General features: G+C 40.9%; 1 protein-coding gene across 4 annotated transcripts in view; it reads right to left on the reverse strand.

Moving 5' to 3' along the window:
• Nucleotides 1–21431, reverse strand: part of frmd4ba (FERM domain containing 4Ba) — a 48330-nt gene that overhangs the window by 12973 nt on the left and 13926 nt on the right. For all 4 annotated transcript variants that reach the window (XM_044349220.1, XM_044349218.1, XM_044349221.1 and 1 more), the window contains exons 2-11: nucleotides 10985–11050; nucleotides 10785–10879; nucleotides 10492–10584; nucleotides 10065–10149; nucleotides 8687–8743; nucleotides 8289–8311; nucleotides 4017–4100; nucleotides 2558–2623; nucleotides 2055–2112; nucleotides 1326–1412 (exon numbers count right to left, since the gene is read on the reverse strand). In XM_044349220.1, the coding sequence (XP_044205155.1) occupies nucleotides 1326–1412; nucleotides 2055–2112; nucleotides 2558–2623; nucleotides 4017–4100; nucleotides 8289–8311; nucleotides 8687–8743; nucleotides 10065–10149; nucleotides 10492–10584; nucleotides 10785–10879; nucleotides 10985–11050 (714 nt within the window). The remainder of the gene's footprint in view (nucleotides 1–1325; nucleotides 1413–2054; nucleotides 2113–2557; nucleotides 2624–4016; nucleotides 4101–8288; nucleotides 8312–8686; nucleotides 8744–10064; nucleotides 10150–10491; nucleotides 10585–10784; nucleotides 10880–10984; nucleotides 11051–21431) is intronic.

Below are 21431 nucleotides of genomic sequence, written 5' to 3' on the forward strand. Positions count from 1 at the left end.
TGTGGAGGAGTGATGAACCCTTCCAGTACCCAAACACCCTTATTGCTGTCCCCTAACACCAAACACCCACCCACCCGGCTGGCAGAGTGCCAACCCCAGTCCCAGAGGCCCGCTGCTTCCCACAGGGCACCATAATTACACCTTCCACCAGGAGCGTAGGAGAGAGACGTGCTGTGGCTGTGCCCATTAATGCCTCGGTATTCAGTGTAACAGCACACCCTGCTATGTCAACAGGTTCCTGCCATATAACAATAGCTATGATGAGGGTTATGAAAGAGGCTAAGGAGAAATGCTCAGTTGGGACACTATTAAATAACACCTCTCACATAAAGGGGTGGGTAATCACAGGCGCGACAGCACATACAAACTTTGGAACAGGAGCAATACATTTTTAATAAATGTATCGTACTATATCAGGCACATGATGGGTCCTCTACTTTAAGATCCACCATAAAGCTAAAAAGTACCATCTAACAGTTTAAGGAACACACTTTTACCAGTTCTGCTTGAATTAAGGTCAATGTAACTCCAATACTAACTGTTTAAAGTAACATTTTTGTCACAAGGGGTACATTTATACTTTTTAAGTTACAAATGATAAAGGAACAAAGCAGTATTTTTATTTGTATGGTATACTGCCCTGATGACAAGCTTTTAAAATCATTTCTGCACATTTTCTCTCTGAGACTGCAGGTATTTGTGCATGTTCCCATTTAAACTTTGTAAGTTGAGCTGTTTAATAACCCCTTTGACAATTCATTCCACTGTTGCTAGTGTTGGTCCTTACTGTATTTGCTCTTAAAGCTACAGCCTTGACTGCACACCACCCATACTGATACTACAAAATATTTTCCCCATCTGTCTTCCTCTTTCTCCTGACTGGCATGGGAAAAGCAGGGTCTTAATTACACCTATTTACGCTCTAGATGGATCATTAACCAGCTAACAAGAGGCACAGGGATTAAGGCTGAGTTTTCAACTGGAAATTAAAGTATTTCAATAGTTCTCTATAATAAATGCTCCCACAAAAAAAGGTTAAAACGAATAACTTAAACTTACTTGTTTAAGTATTAAATGTCACTTCATAAGAAAACCAAGTAACGTCAAGTTTATTTATAAAGCCCACACCCAAACTAAGAGTCCCAGAGGGATTTACAGTTTGTACAATATATGAAACCCTGTATCCTTAGATCTGTGACACGGATAAGGTCTCCACACACAAAAAACAACAACAAAGACGTGGTGGAATTTTGTTAAAAAAAATTCAAATGAAACTACAACAATTAAGGCAAATACAGCAGCTGTAAAAAAAGAGGTCAACTTACCTTTCTTGGTTTCAGCTTGTCCTGTAAATCGTACTGGCCGATGCCTTTGTAGCTGACTCCTAGCCACCACGGTATTCCCTGTTTGTCCTGCATGAAAGCACAAACACACCACACCACCACTCATTAGAGGTAGCTTTATTGGTGGGAGTTTGAAAAAAAGAAAAAGATGCCTGTTACCAAAGCAATTGCCCCATTAGGCTCACAGCTATAGCACCACAAGAAGAGATCAAATACATTAAAGGCCTTAAAAACTCTGCAAACCCAACTGAGTCATTTTAACGCCGCTGTTTGATCTCCTCAGACACCTTGATTTAATAGGGTTTGGTAGGAAAAGTCAGTGGGTGAGAGTAAAAGCAAGGAAAGTTTGAGGAATCACTTAAAATGTGGTAAACTAAACATGCATTGCAATGGTTTATTGGATTCTTGCCTTTATTCTTTTGAATTAAATAAAGTGTAATTTTGTACAAAGCCAGTTTGTTTTATAATCTTATCCCACCCAAGCAGGCTGAGCATTAAATCTTATTGTATCTCCCTAACATACAAGTGTTGCTTCTCTAGTTGCAGCACAGATTTTAACAGGAAAAATCCTCATGATTCAAACATCAAGCAACACGAATAATGGTTAGATTGATGTATTAGATTAGATGCTGGAAAAGAAATGAAGACAGCATGTTAACAGAAGCTTGTTCAGAGGTTAAGCTGCTGTATGACTTGGGGCAGCGCTGTTACCTTCACTGGGTAATAATGGACTCCATATGTCGGCAGGGACTCCACCAGGGCCAGATACCTTCAGAGAAAGAGGAATAGGTTAACAGAAATTCAGCCACTTACACTTCATCACTGTCAACCAGTGGCTGTTGTACAACAGACAGAGTGGGATTTAAGCTACAGTCATTGAGAAACCACAGTCATTTGCGGTGGCAAGCTGATTGATTTGTTTCAGGGCCATGACAGAGGGAGGGAGAGTCCATTGATCAATTCAAGGGCATAAAACATCCCAGCATAAATGACCCGGGGTTGCTCTGAGTTACAGTCCCAGGAAAAACACAGTAGAGGACTGACATCCGCCTACTAAGAACACCTCCTTTAATTGATGACACATTCTGGCATGGCGACAGCCATCTCTTATAACAACAGCCACCGCAGTGCAGACACATGAGCTTAACACGCACAAGGAAACACATTTTGAAAAGTTAAATCATGCAGATATTGTATTTGTTTTCATAACTTACTGCACAATGGCTTTTCCTCTGGTCAGTCCCTTCAGTTTTGTGTAATGTTCAATCACTTTGTCTTCACTGCAAATGGATAGATAAAACATTTAATGAATAATCCATCAAGTGTTACACATTCCAGCCACAGAGGGATTGTGAGAGGGCCCTTTCTTTTTGACACACATTCTGTCTGCTCATGCAGAAAATGCAGTCTGGCCTACTGGCCTGCTGATGGCTCTCATCTACAGACGGGTGACAAATTAAAGGAAAAGCCAACATAAAGTGTCTTAGTAAGGTGTTGGGCCACCACGTGCCGCCAGAACAGCTTCAATGTCCCTTGGCATTGACTCTACAGTCTCTGAACTGTTCTGGAGGGATGAACACCATTCTTCAAAAAGACATTCCCTCATTTGGTGTTTTGATGATGGTGGTGCAGAGCACTGTCTAACACATCAGTCCAAAATCTTCCATAGGTGTTCAACTAGGTTGAGATCTGGTGACTGTGAAGGCCATAGCATATGATTCACATCATTTTCATACTCATCAAACCATTCAGTGATTCCTCGTGTCCTGGGGATGGGGGCATAGTCATCCTGGAAGAGACCACTCCCATCAGGTTAGAAATGTTTCATCATAGGATAAAGGTGATGATCCAGAACAACTTTGTGTTGATTTGCAGTGACCCTTCCCTCTAAGGCGACAAGTGAACCCAAACCATGCCAGCAAAATGTCCCCCACAGCATAATAAAGTCACTAGACTGTAGGGTTCAAGCATTCAGACCTGTACCGGTTTTTCCTTTAATTTGTCACCCATCTGCACCTCTCCTGCAAATGCATCCCATTTACTTCCCACTGTAACCATCCCTTCTAACTAATAGCATAGTGAGACTTCAAACTGACTGTGGCTTAACAGGCAGAAAGAGAGAGAAACAGACAGCATGTGCTCATACAACTACAATTTTAATTTGGATATTAAACTGAATGTAACTGCTTCAGAGGCTGCTGTAGCCTCAGATGACCGTTAAGCCAGAAGCGGAGGAGGCAGGCGGAGGTGAAAAAAACAGCAGTGTGGATTGTAGAGACAGACAGCATCCTTAAGATAGCCAGTAGCTGTCAGCACCTCCCTGTGCTCTCTCTCAGGGTTAATGGGCAAACGTAATTAACACAACCCTGGCATTAATTAGTCACAGTCAAAAGCGAACAAAAACCATCTGCCAAGTGGCAAGCAGGTCTGTATGCACCTTACCACCCAAAACTGTTCGTCTGCGGAAAATGAGTGCTTTGTACAACCAGGTGTTTCTGACTGCAGAGGCCGTTTGACAGCTGGATTGTTAGCATTCATTGTGGAGGAATGGCTGTGGTATTGGTTGAACCGCAAGTATCTCCAGAGCTGTGTGTGATCCTCGAAAACTGACCCTGCACCCCTTACTCATGCATTTTGTGGTTTTGAGAGACCTCAGCAGCCCAGATAACTTACCAGTAATTGAGAGACGGGTGCTCCCTGAGTACTCGAGTGGGCAGAACTGGAAGCTGCTTCAGGTCTGATCTGGCACTCTCAGCACTGTAAAAAGAAAATCATACCCCAACAATAAGAATAAAAATGCATTTATTCAAAATAACAGAGTTCTTTCTAGAGCCGTTTTGATTGAGAAACAGAGTTACTTGTCTATCCTTTGAGCTGGGAGAGACATTAAAATTACAACGTTGATTGATGAGAGACATGTCATTATGGTGTAATTACTAGCTCTCATAAACACGAGAATCTCTGAATTCAGAAATCTCAAAGATCCTTTTTTTTGACCTTCAAAAGAGTAGAGCTCCAGGCCAGCTAGGGTAACGTAAAGAAAGTTAAGGTAAATGTTTACACAAGAATCTCAACTCAAAGTCTAAAAATGTGTAGAGAACTTTTCTCCACATGTCTGTGCTTTCACAGTGTGGTTTCAATTTCTGTTTAAGGCATGATAGCAATAATTCATGTTTGCAAACCTTTAGAAAAGGTGCAGTGTCAGGATATTGTTTTCATCTTTTTTTATCTACAGTATAAAGAGTAGTACTGTGTGCCAAGACTAAACTCTAGTTTCACTCATGTCTTGCCAGGCTTCATTTATAAAAGCTCATGGAGGGCCTTTAAGTCATAGAGAGCCTTTTAAGGGGCTTGGCAAGAAATCTTTTTAAAAATATCAAAGCCATTTCATGCAGGTTCTCATGCACTTAGCTATTTCTATGTACTGTGGGCAAACTACAGTGTATTGATTCACCTTCACAGATTAGCCAATGATCACAACATGATAGATGCGACAGGTAGACTATCTCTCACCCACAATCTCTGCCAAAAAATGTCAAGCAAGAGGCTTCAAGTGTCGTAACAAACAGAGACTGACCATGTTATCTGAAAAGACAAACTGTGGTGTGTGTCACTGTCAAGGCCTGCGATAGTGAACTATGAGTCACTCCAGCATCACGTAGGAGGGAGCACTGGGTCTACAGTTTTTGCCGGACAAAAAGGGCTCTGGCTTGGCGGGCCAGTCCAGTGGGGACCCGAACAAAAGCCATTCACAAGCACTTGGCAGCCTCTGCCTGTGTTGAAAGGTATTGTATGAGCCCCAGCACTGTTACAAAACAGCCCGTGGCCTCTCAGACCGGACTCAAATGTGTAGGTCAGATCGTACGTAACATAACCTATTAGAACACCATCAACTATTGTACCAGCTAAGTCTTTAACAATCACCTCAACATAAAAATAAAGATGCTTTTAGGCCTATAGCCATTTGACCTCAAGTTGACTTTTTCGAATGTCACTTTAACTCTTCTTCTTTAAACAATAATGAAATTTAACAGCCGCTGACATGGTGGGACAGAGCAATAATGATCAAGTTATGTGAACCAGCTTACTAAACAAAAACAAGGGTGAGCCTCTGCAAGGGCAGAGGCACTTGAATCACTCTTCCCTGTAGCTACCTCTCCTAGGTTGACTGGGTTTTGCTGCCACGGCACTTCGCTGCTTGTTTGATGGCATACATTTTATGGGGAGCTGGGGCCTGGCGTTGTCGGGGTGATCTACTCCGCAGCCATGCTGCCCTGTCAGCAATCTGGAATTCATTACTACGTCTGTTATCTCCCCGCAGCCTGCAGCGTGGGGGCAATTCCTACACACGGTACAGCCCAGGCCAGCTCAGCCTACCCAGTATGGGAGAGATAATACTCATGTGTCAGCTATTCCAGTGGGCTGAGACGTGGTGACTGTAGAGGGAGCACAATGAGAGAGCCTGTTGCTGTGAATGAACCACTAACTACAGGCTACACCTGCAAATAGAACTAAGGACTAAAACTGTTTGTAATACTGATCTATGTGTGGCACAATTAGAACAATTGGAATTGTGTTAATCCAAGCTAAATCTTAATTACTAATAGTTAATATATAGTGGTATTGACGCCTGAAGCCCACTTTTAAAGCTGATTACAACTGTACAAGAAAAATCCCCCCCAGTTACTCTTAAACTGTTACACCTAATTAAAGACATCAGTAAATCTTGTGATTTCCTACGTGTCCCACAAGCTCTTTCATCAACTGCCAGACAACAGTTGTAACTTGTTGCATTGAGCTATGGATTATACCTGCGGGTGGTGAGAGCAATAGCAATATTGTGTGAAACTGTGTAGTAAGAACAAGATGCAATGTGATGGGTTTTTTTTATACTAACACAGAAAAGGAAATTCTGATACAGTACAAGTACAATGTGAAACCTGATGGTGCATTAATTCAATGCTCAACGGGGGGTTGGCCCACACCACCACAATAACATGACCACAGTGAGTCCTCCTGACGCCAAGTTGTCTACCATTGGACAGTGGGCCTGGCTCATCCCTCTTAAGGCAGCTGGCTGTCGGAGGAGGAGGTCTCCCTAACTCCTCCACAGCTAATCTCACTGCTCCAGGCCCTTTGCTGATACAGTGTAGAGGAGACACATTTATATTATATGCTTTATGAGGGGATTTACTGGGCCTGTTCTCTCAAAGAAGTAGAAATAAAGGACATCGCTGACAGGAGAGAGAAATACTGCCACAGGACAGCGGGGGGATGCACCACTATGATAATAGCATCAGAAATCAGGGCCAGTGCTATGCTCAAGTGAGAGAAGTCTGAGAAACACAACTTTATTTTGCCATTTTCTTCACCTTCCCCCAGAGAAGTAGTTATTGTTAAATGACACAAAACTAATGTTCAAAGTGTCTTACAACTTAATATCTAGAAACTATAATCAGAATGAGCAGGGGGAACGTATTATCTGTGCAAATCAAAGAAAAAGGCGGCCTGATTTGGACACATTCCCATCCTCCCTGACTCTACCAGATTTGTTGGCAAGTTCTCTCTTATTGTGCTTTCAGAATCAGGACAAAATACAGCCCATCCCTACACCCACATGGGCTAAAAGTTCAGACTCCACACTACACTTGAAGGTAAAGTAGTTTTAAGTCAAAACACTGAGGCATAAATCTGTACTAAAGCTGAAATAAATAATAATTGATGTTTATCAGGTCAATCATGCTTGTAAATAATGGGGCAGTAAATGAGCACAAACAGATGCAGCCAAGATTCTTTTTCTTTGTTTCTGCAAGAAAACAAAGGCAATGGTTTGACAAGGGGTCAAACTGCATTTTCAGCATTGCATATGTCACTAGGTGCATTCAAACCATACATGCACAATTCCTTACAGAGCACAAATCTTTGTGTTGACATAATGGACAGAGGCCTTTAGAGGCAAAGCACTGGGACAGCACACAGGTTCTGCTGCTTCAACCTGCTCAGCCACACACTCAGACAGAGTGTTTACTGATCGCAGCCAGTGCCCTTCATTTCTACAGCTAGCAAAAAAAAAACCCAACATACCTTATCAGCAGGTCAAGCCTCTGAGGCCCACTATGAAAACATTATCTCCACTAGCGAGCAGATTATAGAGGTTTCGTACAAAATCTCCCAGCAGTGTCATCAACCAAATCACGTACACAGTGTCCGTGTGTTTGTGTTTGTCAGGATATATGACATTTATAAAGACATGACGCAATCACAAAATGCCAGAAAGAGCGGTCTTTGTTAAGTTGTGTTGAAATTATAAACATGGTGCATCTGTCTTCATAGACAACAGCGTGACAAAGGAACTCAAGTGTTCTGGTTTAAACAGACATAGTTAGGGCCATGTGGATGGCAGCGAGCCAGCCAGGGTTCAGGTCAATGTCACACGAACAAATTCAAGGGAATTATTAACTGAGGGAGGTCCAGCGTAAAATCAAAATCTGAGTCAGTCAAGTTGAATATTAACAGACTGCACACTGAGCACTGACCAAACAACTCAGAAAACTGAACCCTACTTCCTTGTCAGAGTACAGCAACAAACAATTCATAGATTGCACAGTGATTATATTTCACTGCAGATTTTAGTTTATGTCCAGTTAATGAAAGTTTATGGTTTATCACAATTGTTTTCAACCTTTTTGGTGTCAAGGACCCCCAAATTGATACACATCAGGCCGCTGGTTTAGTATACACACACAGCAAAAACATGAAATATGTTAGTAGATGTAATTATGAAAGGAAGAAACATTACATTTGTAGTTGTAGCTGAACAATTAATGAAATTACCATTTCTCCCAAGCAAATGTATCACACTGTTCACTCAATGTGACGAAGACATTGTGTGTAAACTTTTCTGCATTTCTTTTACTAAGAGCTTAAATAATGAAAACGTCTTACCTGGTAAAATCTCCTTTGGCCTCCTTAATAAAGGGAAATAATGCAGTTAGTAAAAGCTTTATAAGAAAACTGAACACTTAAGCTACTAAATTGCCAAATGCATTGATGCTATGCTTCCTGCAACAACTGCACAAAGCTAACGTTACACCATTAAACACCACTGGCTAAGTTACAGTTTAGTTTGACATAGTCTTAATTTCTCTACAAACTGCCTCATTTCAATAAGCAGTATTAATATGAAACGGTCAATTTCTTTTACAATGCTAAGTTACGAAGCTACGACCAAACCACAAGAGACAAATGTTTTCAAATGTTGCGTGCCCCGACGGTCTTCATTCACATTTTGGGTGAGTGACAACATTTTTAGTCTTGAAAGCCTGCGACAAGCTCTTTCTTACCTGCAATGCGAATGCGGCTAACTTGAAAACATTTTCACTCTCCACTTCGATGGTTTCCTGTTGTATAGATTAAGAAAAATAACAGGGATTTCAGAGAATTTACACGCACAAAAAGTCCAGCCTGTCCGAAACACTTGACTTAAGAGAAAATCTCCCCGTCCCGTACCTCGGTCCCACCGTTACCGACTGAACCACTGCCACAGGGCCAATACTGTATTTAAAATAGCCCGAGAACAGTATTTAATAATGTTTTTCAAAACACGAGGTGTCTTGACTATTTCCTATAGACAATTAGAATTAAGCACAGACTGGTGCGTAGAAAGCCGAGGCTGGCTGTCCGGTCTGAGGCTGCAGCCCCCTTTGTAAAGTGGTACGGTCCGAAAGCAGGTTCAACAGTCTCCGTCTCCCATGGTGACGAGTCTGCTATCCCCGCGAAAAAAAACTGCACTGCAACGTTTGATCACATGCTGCATTCACGTGCTCCTCGTATGGTTCAAAAACTCCTACTATTAATTAATTTGGCCTGTCTTACCAGAAACACTGGTTCTATTATAATGCTCATGTTAATACTTTTTTTAGAAAGTGTCCATGGACTTTGGAAACGTAACTTGATGTTCCAGTAATTTTGAAAAACAATCAATTTTTGACTCTACGGGGTTGAAACCTTGTCATATAAATCAGAGTCTGTGGCTATTTTTTTTTTTTTATTAAGCTGTGGTTGTTGCATAAGGTCTTTCGCCGTCTGAGTTAATTCTAAACAATTGCATTAAACAATAACATATGGCTATCATGACACTAAGTCATTAACTTTGCGCAATATTGTAAAATTTCCAACAGCACTTGAAAGCAGCATTCTGAGTAACTGTTTGAGACCTCAGTGGCATGTGGCAGTGTTATCTTTCAAAAATGTAAATGTGGAGGTTTTTGGAGAGTACAGATATTTCTTTCCCAAATAAATCACGTTAAGGATAAAGTTTTATACATTTGAAGTATGCACAATAATTCAGCATAAAGATGGGGTCAAAGTAATTTGTGAAAAGAATGAACTGCAGATTTTGGTAATATGACATTTATGCTATTCGCAGAAGCAATGGATATTCAAAATGTTGCTTGACTAAGTCTTGTGTAATATGGGCCTAAATACAGAGTTGCACAAGTTGCATAATTTTGTATGAACAACAATATGTGTCCTATGTACTATGAGTCATGAGTTATCTTGTTAACCATCAAGAATGATGACAAATCAATAGTGATTAATCATGAATAGTCATTAATCATTGCGATGATCTAGAACCTAAGGACATGCCAAATCTGGTTACTAGGTTTAATAAATAAATATTTGAGACACTCTTTTAAATTTAAAATGTAAAATACTTACATTAAACACTAAAGATTTTGCATTCAGGAAGAACAGCTCCACTGTTGTGTTCTCTTTTAAGAAGGTGATCTTCTCAATGTAAAACCTGCAAAGAGTTTATTTTGGGTCATACAAGCTCATTTGAAACAGAATATCAATGCATTCTTCCAGTGCCTCTGCATTATCCATATACTGTCTCATGTTCGATATGAGATACTGTTTGGCAGCCAAAGAGCAGAATTGAAATTGTGTTACATCAGTGCCACCTGCTGGTCAAAATCAGCATTGGACTAGCTGCAATTTTAAGTCCTACAAAATAACCTTCTGTTATTCATAACTTAGTGTAACATGTAAAACATGATTACACCATTAGTCATTATAAGCCAATGTTTCCGGTAAGCACACTACTATTCCACATTTGGCAAGTGTTTGCAGCGAGAGCACTCACCTCACAAGGAACTTGAGTTCCAAAGGACCTGAAGTCTTGGAGAAGTCATGATCAAGGACTTTACGATCCAGCTGGAGCCAGTTATTCTGGCCACTGAGCAGGGATAAAAGAATGAATCATATGTTGGAATACTGCAATCTTAAATATTTTCTGTCCCTTTCTTTTTCTTCTTTTTTAATATTGATGTAAATGAGGATTAAATTAACCAAATCTGAAATTAAAATAAAACACAAACATCTTTTTAATGCTTTTTCGAGCTTTAAAATGTCTATTATGTTGAAAAATGTACATACGTGTCATCTATGAAGCATAGTCCGAAGTATTCTTTCTCCTTCAGGTTAAAATGTGACGCCACCAAATCTAACAGCTCACGGGACAAAAGCTTGGGCTGGAAGGTTAAAATACAGTTGTTCAGTTTAAGTCATTTTAGAGTTACTCAAACTATATGCAGCATATTTTGTCACTAAGGCGGCAAGCAGAAAATGTCCTGTACCTGAACCAGCAGCTCTAGCTTCCTGCCATCGAGGAGGTGTACCTGGCACAGACGGCCCTCTGTCATCTGGAAAAAGAAAGAAAACATGAGACATGACAGCTCCCACAACACAATGCCATCATTACAAAAACACTCCACCTCCACCTTTGCTTCTCAACTCAGAGCCATGATTCCACTATTTTAGCCCCAGGATAAAATGGTTTCTCTTTTGCGAGTTGAACAGGGACTCACCTCAATATCATGTTTGTTTTTGTTCTGAATGAATTGGTAAGAAGAGCCATTGGGCAAGTGTCCACATGGGACGCTCACTCCAACTGATCAAATACATTGCAAGATCGGCATACTTAATTTGATTGTTTAAGGTGCAAAAAAGTGCTGCAGTGAGATATTTCAGCCATAAACCCTCTCTTTATAAGTGCACAGTGAATCTTAAACAGGCTGACGTTTTTTGGCTCATACGGTTCCATTTTTTCTCCCACATATCCTTCCTCTGCATCAACACTGGTCTAATGAAAATCCCTGAAATGTCAACATCCCACGTTTTCCTCTCCTGTAAAGAAACACAACTGAAGGACAATGACGTCCTGGTCCATAGTTTAATTGAATTCCCATTCTATTGTTTACAGTGAATGGTTTAAAGATTAATTCTGTTGCAGTCAGCAGAGCTGCCTTTCAATGCAGCACAAGATAGAATATTACTATTGTATGGGCATGAATAATAGTCATATTTCAGTGTCTTAAGTTGTTGCCAACATTCAGGCTCATATTCTGAAATTTTAAAATGTTTTTGAATTACCCACCTTTATATTTGCAGGAGTTGTTCAATCAGTCTTTTTCTAGGTCATGAAATTCTCATGTTAAAAGAATGGTTAAACATTCTGGGGAATAACTCATATTTGCCTTATTTTTAAGAGTCAGATGAGAAGATTAATACCACTCTCCAAATAGAGAGTGGTATTAATGGAAGTGGTATTGGCCATCAAACTGACTCAATAATTAGCAGTTACACAGCATCAATCTACAGTTTGCTAACATTAGCTAACATTAGCCACTATAAGCTACTTGTCATGTCAGAATAAATAAGGCTGTAGCAGCAAAACCCCTGAGTGTACTGAACTGAGCAAGGATTTGTAAGATGAAGAATGTCTAGCGATGAGGTTGCAGATTGCAACCAACTGACCCCCTCTCTCTCCCCCTCCCCTTCCAAGCAATACCTATAGTAGCCATGAAACTCACAAAAAACCATAAGTCCCTCTCTTGAGCAAGTGTTTGGTTTGTCTGTTCTGGGCTACTGTTGAAACATGGCAGTGCAACATGGCTCCGTGGAAGAGGACCCGCTCCCTCTGCAGATATAAATGCCTCATTCAAATGTAACGAAAAAACAACAATTCTTACTTTCATGGGATTATATACTAATCAAAACATACTTCCTCTAGAAGGTCACAGCTAACATTGGATGAGAGGCGGGGAAACACCCTGGACAGGTCACCAGTCAGTCACTGGACTGATATATAGTATAGAGACACCTATGGGCGATTTAGAGTCACCACTTAACCTAACCTGCATGTTTTTGGTCTATGGAAGGAAGTTGGAGTACCCGGAGAGAACATGCAAACTCCATGCAGAAGGTCCCCAGCCAGACGGAGGATTCGAGCCCAGAACCTTCTTGCTGTGAGGCAAGAGTGCTAACCACTGCACCGCCGTACTGCCCAAAACACACTTATGAATATTATATTCCATCTCTGCCAAGTCCGTTCTGCTAGATGCCACCAAATTCTAGACACTGAACCTTTAAAGCCACTCTATGAATTTTAAAATTTGTGACTTTGGAGCCCCCCAGCGGCAGTATAAAAAAAGACACAGTGGGAGACAGCTGTGCATTCCAGTGCCCCTGATTAGGCTGAAAACACCAATTCTTAAGGATTTGAATTTTTGACAAACAAAAAACTTATTCCTTCAGAATAATTAGATGGACACATAATCACATTAGAATTTTGCAAATGTTGGCTTTTATGCATTAAAAGTATACTTCTTAGTGGTTGGGAAATTAGTGAGCCAGAAAAATAATCTTGCTCATGCTATTAAAAAATCTGCTTTCCTATTCCATCAATCTTTGAATCTACTGTATTTCATGTGTTTAGGTTGCAACAGTAACAGCATTTTTATACAGATCTTTGTGACACATAGGGAGACCCTCAATGCTAAGACTGAATTGCCTGAATGTTGTTTGCTGCCCAGGAATGTGTCCAGGACTTGTTTTATTTCTGTGACTTGAGTGAAAAACATGTGGCATCCAACTGCTTGGCCTCTGTGGTGGAAATTGAGGGTCAAGTTGACGTCCAGTCCGGGCGGGAAGATGCCTTCTGGCATGGTGTTAAACTTCAGTCTACCAGGACATATTGTTCTCTGCACCACAACAGAGCTGTCATTTCACTTTTATATTGTACAAGCTACTTTTCCACTTAGTTGTTTTTCAGTGCCCTAAACCTCAGTGAGATTTACAGTTCTGTGGGCATAGCTGATGTACTTCTCAACAAAGGGTTTCATTTGCAGTCACGCTGACTTGGTATTATGCAAACTTTTGCTCTGAAGCCCCAAATTTCAATACCATACCCACTCTCTCTACTGTATTTCAAGTATTAATGTGAGCTGCACAGCGGGATGTTTTTAAGCACCATATCTCAGTGGTCCCAAAGAGGCAAGAATCTGTGTCACTTACACAAAAATGGAAAAATAAAGCACTGGAACAAACCTCAATGAAAACCACACCTACAGTATATATGTCTTGTTAGGAAAAATAATTGTTACTGTTGATTACACATTGTTCCATTGTTTATCAGGGATTATTCACTATAGTAACCCTTTCATGAATTGCTGTGGCTGTCCGGGGCACAATCCTTCCAAGGGTTCATTTATCAATGCTGTATTGTTGCAGGGCAATGACATCAAAACATGGACAAAGGCCTTTAGTTAACAATCTGATTTGAAACTCACAGCTAGCTACAACCCCTGAATTTCAGATTCACCTTCAAAATCTGTGTATGTGACTCAAAATTCTTAAAAACACTCACTATTAAGATGTGTAGAGTATCATTTGATAAAGATATACTGTATTCACATCTGCATCACCTTCCTCCACATCAGTAACAAAGTAGCACTAGAAAAGCTTTTCAAAAACAATGCTGTCCTTTTTAAAAAAAAAAAAAAAAAAAAAAAGGCTGACAGTGATCACTGGCCTCCATCCAGCTGAAGAGAGGACCTGAGCTTCAGAGCGAGGTCCCTGATGATAAAAAGGGAGGTCACGACTGTGTCAGGGAGGTCATCCCCCTGAAGCCCTGTCATTATGGGCAGGGAGCCCCAATGGTGCTCTCTTCACACGACCTTCAGCCATTGACCTGCTCAGGCTGAGCTGGGCACACCCTGCAGCTCTGACCAGGTCTACAAACTTACCACTTCACCGGTTCAGCCTAGGAAACCAAAAGCTGGGTGGAGTGGTTATAGTATCCTTGTATAAACAGTGGTGGAAAGTAACTAATGATTATTAAACCAATTTACTTGAGTATTTCCATTTTATGCTACTTTTTCTCTGCTACATTTTAGAGGGAAATATGGTACTTTTTACTCCAACACATTTATTTAACAGCTATTGTCACTAATTACTATTAAATTAAGATTCTACATACAATCAGTTTATAAAATATGAAACACTATTAGAATTAAAGCTCCACCTCAACCAACCTCAACATTAAAGTACTTCTTAAATGTTGGTGCATCAGTAATAATAATGTGACACCTAATGAGTACTTTCACTTTGATACTTTAAACACATTTGGCTGCCAGTACCCGTATACTTTTATGTAAGTAAAAAATTTGAATGGAGGACTTCTTCTGATTCTTATACTGTAAAAACTTCTTCCACCCCCGTGTACACAGGATATGTGATTCTGAGGGGGAAAAACAGTATTCAAGTATGTTGCTTAAAAATTAAAGGGATCTGATACTTGTGTTACTTCTGAGAATTCTTTTAAACAGGAAGCAAGAAACGCAGGAGTTTAAAGAGCCTTTGTGTTTCTAAAAGGTGACACAGAGTGAAATTTCTGTTGGTTTACACATCAAACAGAAAATCTTTCTTTCTCTAATGCTGCATTTTGTTCAGGGCAATAACATCAAAAATAATTTGTACCTTTTATACTTTGAATATATCAAAGTAATCTAAATGTAACTGGGTTATGGAAAGCAGTTTTAAACTAACCGACACAGCCCTGATAAGTGCCACCTACAACAAAAGTCATTTTCACATGGCAGTATGCTGAGAAAAAGCAAAAAGGAGGAACCTGATAACTTTCAAGTTTGCCCAGAGAGCATGATGTGTAAACCACACAGACAGCGTTCAGGTGTTCCAGCCACAGTGCATTTCAAACACTTTTAACTCTGAAAGTTCTCCTCTTCAGCCAGACAGTGAGATCAAACGGCTGGTCATGCTGCTTTTCTAATGACTGCCATGTGTGCCAGGAGAGAGACCCTTGTTAAAAAAAAAAACAGGCTTTGTGACTCACCAAGAAGCAGCCTGCGCCTTTACGCATTCACACAAATAAACACATGCATACACTAATGAGCCAGTTGAGAAAAAGTACTGACTCACTAACCCTGGGCTTGGAGGAAAGTGGGGAAATTATGGGTAATATAAACCATGAAAATTGAACAGATAATTAAAGAAATCCATCTGGCAAGGAACGATCAATCACATATGCTGTCAATAATGTCGTCTGTCGAGGAGCTGCCATACCTGGTAGCATTTTCCAATCCTGAACCAGGCTTCTAGGAAGCGTCTGCATGGCATCAGCCCACGATTGTACCACCTCCTTAAGGTCTGATGTGCTAGGCTCCAGATGAGCTGGCTGCCCGATGCCACCAGGTCCTCCATTCCACGCATGATGCGCACAGCCATGACTGACTGTCTTTTAATCCCTGATGGCCAGTTTCTACTTCTACTGATAACACCTCACAGAATCAGAAGCAGGAGAAAAGATGATCTGCAGCCCACTTTGGTTCGTTTCACTCTGAGAGAGCAACAATTGAAAGGAGCATCTACCCTCCAGCATAAGCACACATAGTATACTATGTCTCCCCAGCTGATGTAATGTCAGTGAGAGTCGGCGCTCTGGAGAGGCTGGAGTGGAGTAGCGTGCCTGAGGCTTGGTCCTGGGCCCCGGTCCAAAACACTGCTTCATAGAGTGCAGGGGAGGGCAGGACAGAACCACGAGGCCCCTGCTGCAGAGGCTCCGTCTCCCCATCTACATAAACACACTTGTATACAAACACAGCGTACACAGAAACATACTCCGGCTGCCCACCCCACCCCTCAACTCATAAATACTTTCCTCTGTGACTCACGCTAGTATAAATGTTTTGTTTTGATGATCCGATCTGTGATTTTGAACTTTCTCCTTTTGTAAAATTTGAAGTTTTCTTTTTTTTTAACATGCTAAATTAAGGCCAATTACTTCATCATATTTTTTATTGTTTTATTTCAGCATGTATTTCAACTTCATTGTGTAAGAAGGGTGTGGGTATGGTCTGTCACTTTGTCTGGGATGCTGGAGCAATTTCCTGAGGAGACCAGACATCCCCACCCATTATATTCTACAGGAGTGCTAAAAATAATTGGTCTGGTTTGGACCAGCAGAGATGGTGGATCTGAGAAGGCAAAACTAAAAGTGAAACTGTGAGGGGGAAAGCATTCGAAAAGGCTTTGATGCACAAATTTAGGAGGAAAAGCAATTGTGACTCACTACCAGATGTCTTCCTTTGTACAGCTGCCATTAATAAGCAAATGTCACACACAAGCCACACACCTGACTCAAATAAACAAGGCAGGAAAAATACCGAGTAAGCAATACAGGAGAGAAGAAAGAGATGGAGCAGCTCTCTGCAGCGACATGTTGCAGTTCATCTGGAAACAATATCCTGCTGTTTGTTTATGTGACCCCAGTTTCCAAGAATGCTTAAGTGTCCACAGTCAACACGGTGCTGTTTCATTGAACATGATCAGCGTAATTGTCTCAGAGCAGGCACACTGTGGTGGCCTGAATCTGCTGTAATATCATGGGGGAAGGATATAGACGAAAGATTAGAGAGGCAGACCTTCTACTGAAAATTTTTTAATAATTCCTCAAAAAACATAGCAGGCAAAGTAAATAAATGAGTGATTCTGTTTCCTGCCTCATCAACTATTATACAGGATATCAGAGGAGCTGCTGAAACAATTACAGCCAATATAGAACTTCCCTTATGTGTTCATTCATCGTACACCACGCAGACAAATAATAAACAAAAATCTTGGTGCAGATCAGGATCGGCCATGCATCTAATTGCTTCAGTGCGTGCAGTTATGCATGTAAGTGTAAATCCGCTCCGAAGCATACATAGTGGAAATAAACATCTCAATTACCGCCTATGCAGGCAGTGAACTGGCTGAGCTGAGCAGCTGTGACATTGGGCTTTTATAGAAAATGGGATTACATGTAATTTACAAAGGAGAATGCGAATGTACACTTTAATCCACAAATGTGCCAGATCCATGGACATTACTCTAGTTAGACATTTTGGGGAATATGATTATTCTCTTTCTTGGCAAGATTTCAATAAGAACATCAATACTACTCTCATATAGCCTATATATTTACAATAAATATGATGCTGCAGCCAGCAGACTCCAGGAAGTCACTGCTCCCTGCCAAGAAATAGTCCAGCATGTAACACCTGGTAAAACTGCAACCTGTCGTCTTTACATTTTTTGTACAAATTAACCAAACAAGATAAATGTTTTAAATAGTGAGCTTAAGGGGTAGATTTGGCTGGCTGTATAATTAGCAGAGATATCAGAGTGGTATTGATCTTCTCATCTAACTTTTGGCAACAGGGTGAATAAGCATATTTCCCAAAATGTCGACATATTCCTTTAAATCTATGAAAAATAAATCCCAACCTCTCTCTGGTTGGCAGTGAATCTCAATAGACATACTAAAGTTCTTAACATATACTGGAGGCTGTCTGGAAGAAAGTCAAATACACATAAGAATAATAATGCACAAGGCTTCACCAGCAATAATAATGATACAGCAAATGTGTTGTTAATTTACAGAATACTATAACAGGGAGACAATTTCATTCCTCCCCTGTCATTTTAAAGTCCCCTTTGAAGTGTAAAAAAAATGTCCTAACAGGATTAAATACTGGATGGATCTATTTCTGGAGGGCAGGTTTCATCATCAGAGACCCATTTTGAAGGTATTGACGCACCATAGCTATATAACCATGATAAATACAGACAGACGTGCGAGGCCACAGCTGCCTGGAGCAACAGCGGGCAAGGCAGCCAGACATATGGTGGACACAAGCCGCTGTTGATCACACACATGATCGCCACGTGTGTAAAGGAGAGCATTACTTTAAGGTCCACATGTTAATACATGCAGGATTTCAGATGTATTTGCAGCACATATTTCTGAGGTTAAAAAATGCCAACTCTACTTATTTCAGATGAAGCAGTTTGTTTCAGGAATTTTTAAAAGACAGTTGTCAGTACATCAAAAGAAGTTGCAGATAGCTCGGATAGGATCAAGAAATTAGTTCAGGAATATGCAATTGACTTTCAATATATACTGAAAACTAATTTCTAGTAAAAGATTTAAAGTCAAAATAAATTCAATTACTTTAAATAGTCTATGTTAGTCCAACAAAAAATACAGTGTTTTTTCAATGCAAGGGCATGCAGGCATTGTCTACTGAGAGCAGCGCATATGCACACTTCTTGTGAACACACACACATACAGACACGCACATGCCAAATGCCTGCAGGCGGTGGATAATCCCGGTTGATTTCCATGCTCTATACTGGGGTTTTGGTGGGGTGAGGATGTAGGAAGGGGCGACGACCTCAGCTAGAATCAATCTGTGGGAGTCTATACTCAGAGAGGGCATCCCAGTGGAAAGTGGGAATAACTGTCTGTGCTAACTCTGAAGGATGTATAATAAGCAGTGTGACTTCAACAACTATCCATGTCCATCTTAAAAGATACAGCTCTGTAGCATCTTTCACTAAATGTATGTATCATTATCATGCAAAAACCTTTATTAACTGATTTGTTTTCGTCACTTAAGGACAGTGGAACAGGTTGTAAATATATTATCACCTTATAAAGTTGATGTGGCTAGTTAGTGAACAGCAGACAAAGAGCAACATTATCATCCATTTGGAGTCGTGTTTCTGAATGTAAGTCCAATATTCACTTTCCTTCAGCTCTGTTTTGGTCTAAACCAACTCCTGAGATATGTTTAGCTGCTAGTGAAGTTATAAGATTAGTGAACGTAACCCAAAACAATGAAGTTGTAGAATAAGCTGAAAGACAGTAAAGAGCTGAGGGGAAAAGCAGAGTCTGCAGAGGCTGATAACTCTCTGTGGGTTTGTCACTATGAGCGATCCCTTTCACGGTACACATAGACATTTGAGCCATTTTTAATATAAAAATATTGATCACAGCAACTTTAATCTTTGTGTATTAAATAAAGTCAATGTCCTCAAAATGAGGGTTCTTTGTTTCCTTGGTGACATCACCGAGGAGACTCTCCTCGACTCTCAAGGCAAACACACATGTTTCGGAGTATACAGAGAAAATATGGCTCATTCTTAAAGGTAATATCTTTTCACAGGCAGTGTGCATTGCCTGTGTAACTTACTCTAAATGGCTACTGTCTCCAACTCTCCCCATCCCCAGCCTGGCACCACGGCTGTAAACACCATGACCTCACACCACGGTCAGTCACCCCCTCTGATGTCACTCCAGCAAACATTTCTCTATGCAAGTCATGTGCTGTACACAAGACTCTGCTCATTTAAAGGCTCATTCTTGTCAAGCTGTTGTTATATTTTCCCCCCTCAGGCAGAGTACAATCAATTGTTGTGGAAGCGCAGCGGTGACTGACATATTTAGTGTTCACCCTGCAGTGCCCCTTTATAGCCAGCAGATGGGGAAATTGAGTGTCACACAACCCTTGGGGACAAAAAGAGGAAATACATTTAGTGCTGGAAATTGTGTGGTGAATTATGATCTGTCTGGGGGGCTTTGCTATTACCTATATGCCAATGCCATGCCCCTTTTGCTAATATAAGGGCCTCATTTCACTCGTGATGCCTGGATTGAAAGTTTAATAAGAATACAGATGGGTAGGCTGTTACAATTTAGCCCATTGCTCTGTTCAGTCCCAGAAGTTCAGAATTAATAGGTCTGAATCTGTTGAGAATACAAGGCAGGGCATGACAGGGGCAGCCGCGCTGCCAAGATCATCACAGTTCTCTGTCCCCGGGCTCATTTCAACATGCAATGGCAATTAGGGTGTACAGTAAGTGGTAGATTAATTGTCTAAAAGAGGAAGGCCACCGAGTGAAGGTAACAGAGCCTGAGCGGGGCAGGGAAGCAGCTGTCATCCACACGGACCTACAGCTGACGAACTATGCCACATACTGAGACTGCAGCTGACAGGCTGAATGGGAGACATTCTGTGCAGTATGCCTGACACACCGCATAACACACGCACACATGCGGGAGGGTTTACTCCCAGAGATGGAGCAGGTGGACGCAGCTGTCAGAAATCATGATACTCGATAGCAGGATGATTTGTAGTCATACATCATACATGAATAGATTAAGTTCATAAAACATGAAAGAGGTCATCTCTGGTCATGCATAGAGTATGTCCCACTTTTTAATGGGCTTTGCTACATTAAAAAGTGGGAAACTTCACCGCTGTGAAAATGATGATTTCTTAGAACTAGGTCACCTATGCAGCAGAAATGTGCAATTATTTTTGAAATTGGTGCCCTATGACTAGAGAAAACTGAGAATGGGCTGTAGATTCCCCTCGCTTCCTATCGCTCTTAAGGGGGAATCCTACAACAAACAGAATGCTTTGTGCGCATCCCGTCCAATCCGCTACAGACAGTGTGTTTACGGAACGTAGGTGGCGAGTATGTTTCCCAGCACAGTGGCCAGTTAGTAGAGACAACATTAGTGAGCAGCGTTATATCTTTTTACCAAGGCTTATTTTCATTTACAAAATGTTTTTCCTCATTGAGTCTGGATATATCATACTGGTGTGCAAGGATCATAACACAAACGGTGTGCTGGAGTCAGTTAAGGGAAATCATTGCAAACTTACTGACTAGCCAGAATGCTGCCAGAGCTGCCCGTGGACAGTCAAATAACCTCACAGTCTGCTGTCTCCATTTCAGCTTGGTTTGGGAAACAATCCTGGGTGAAAAACTGCAACCAAATACTGTTTCTTTCATTGTTTTGAATGACGAAGAGCAGGGACCAGACTGTGCTCAAAGCTGGATGCAGTCGTAAAAGTTACAGGTAACACAGTTGCTGTTGTGCTGTTCTGTATT

This window comes from Thunnus albacares, chromosome 4 (assembly GCF_914725855.1).
Source record: "Thunnus albacares chromosome 4, fThuAlb1.1, whole genome shotgun sequence".
NCBI lineage: Eukaryota > Metazoa > Chordata > Actinopteri > Scombriformes > Scombridae > Thunnus > Thunnus albacares.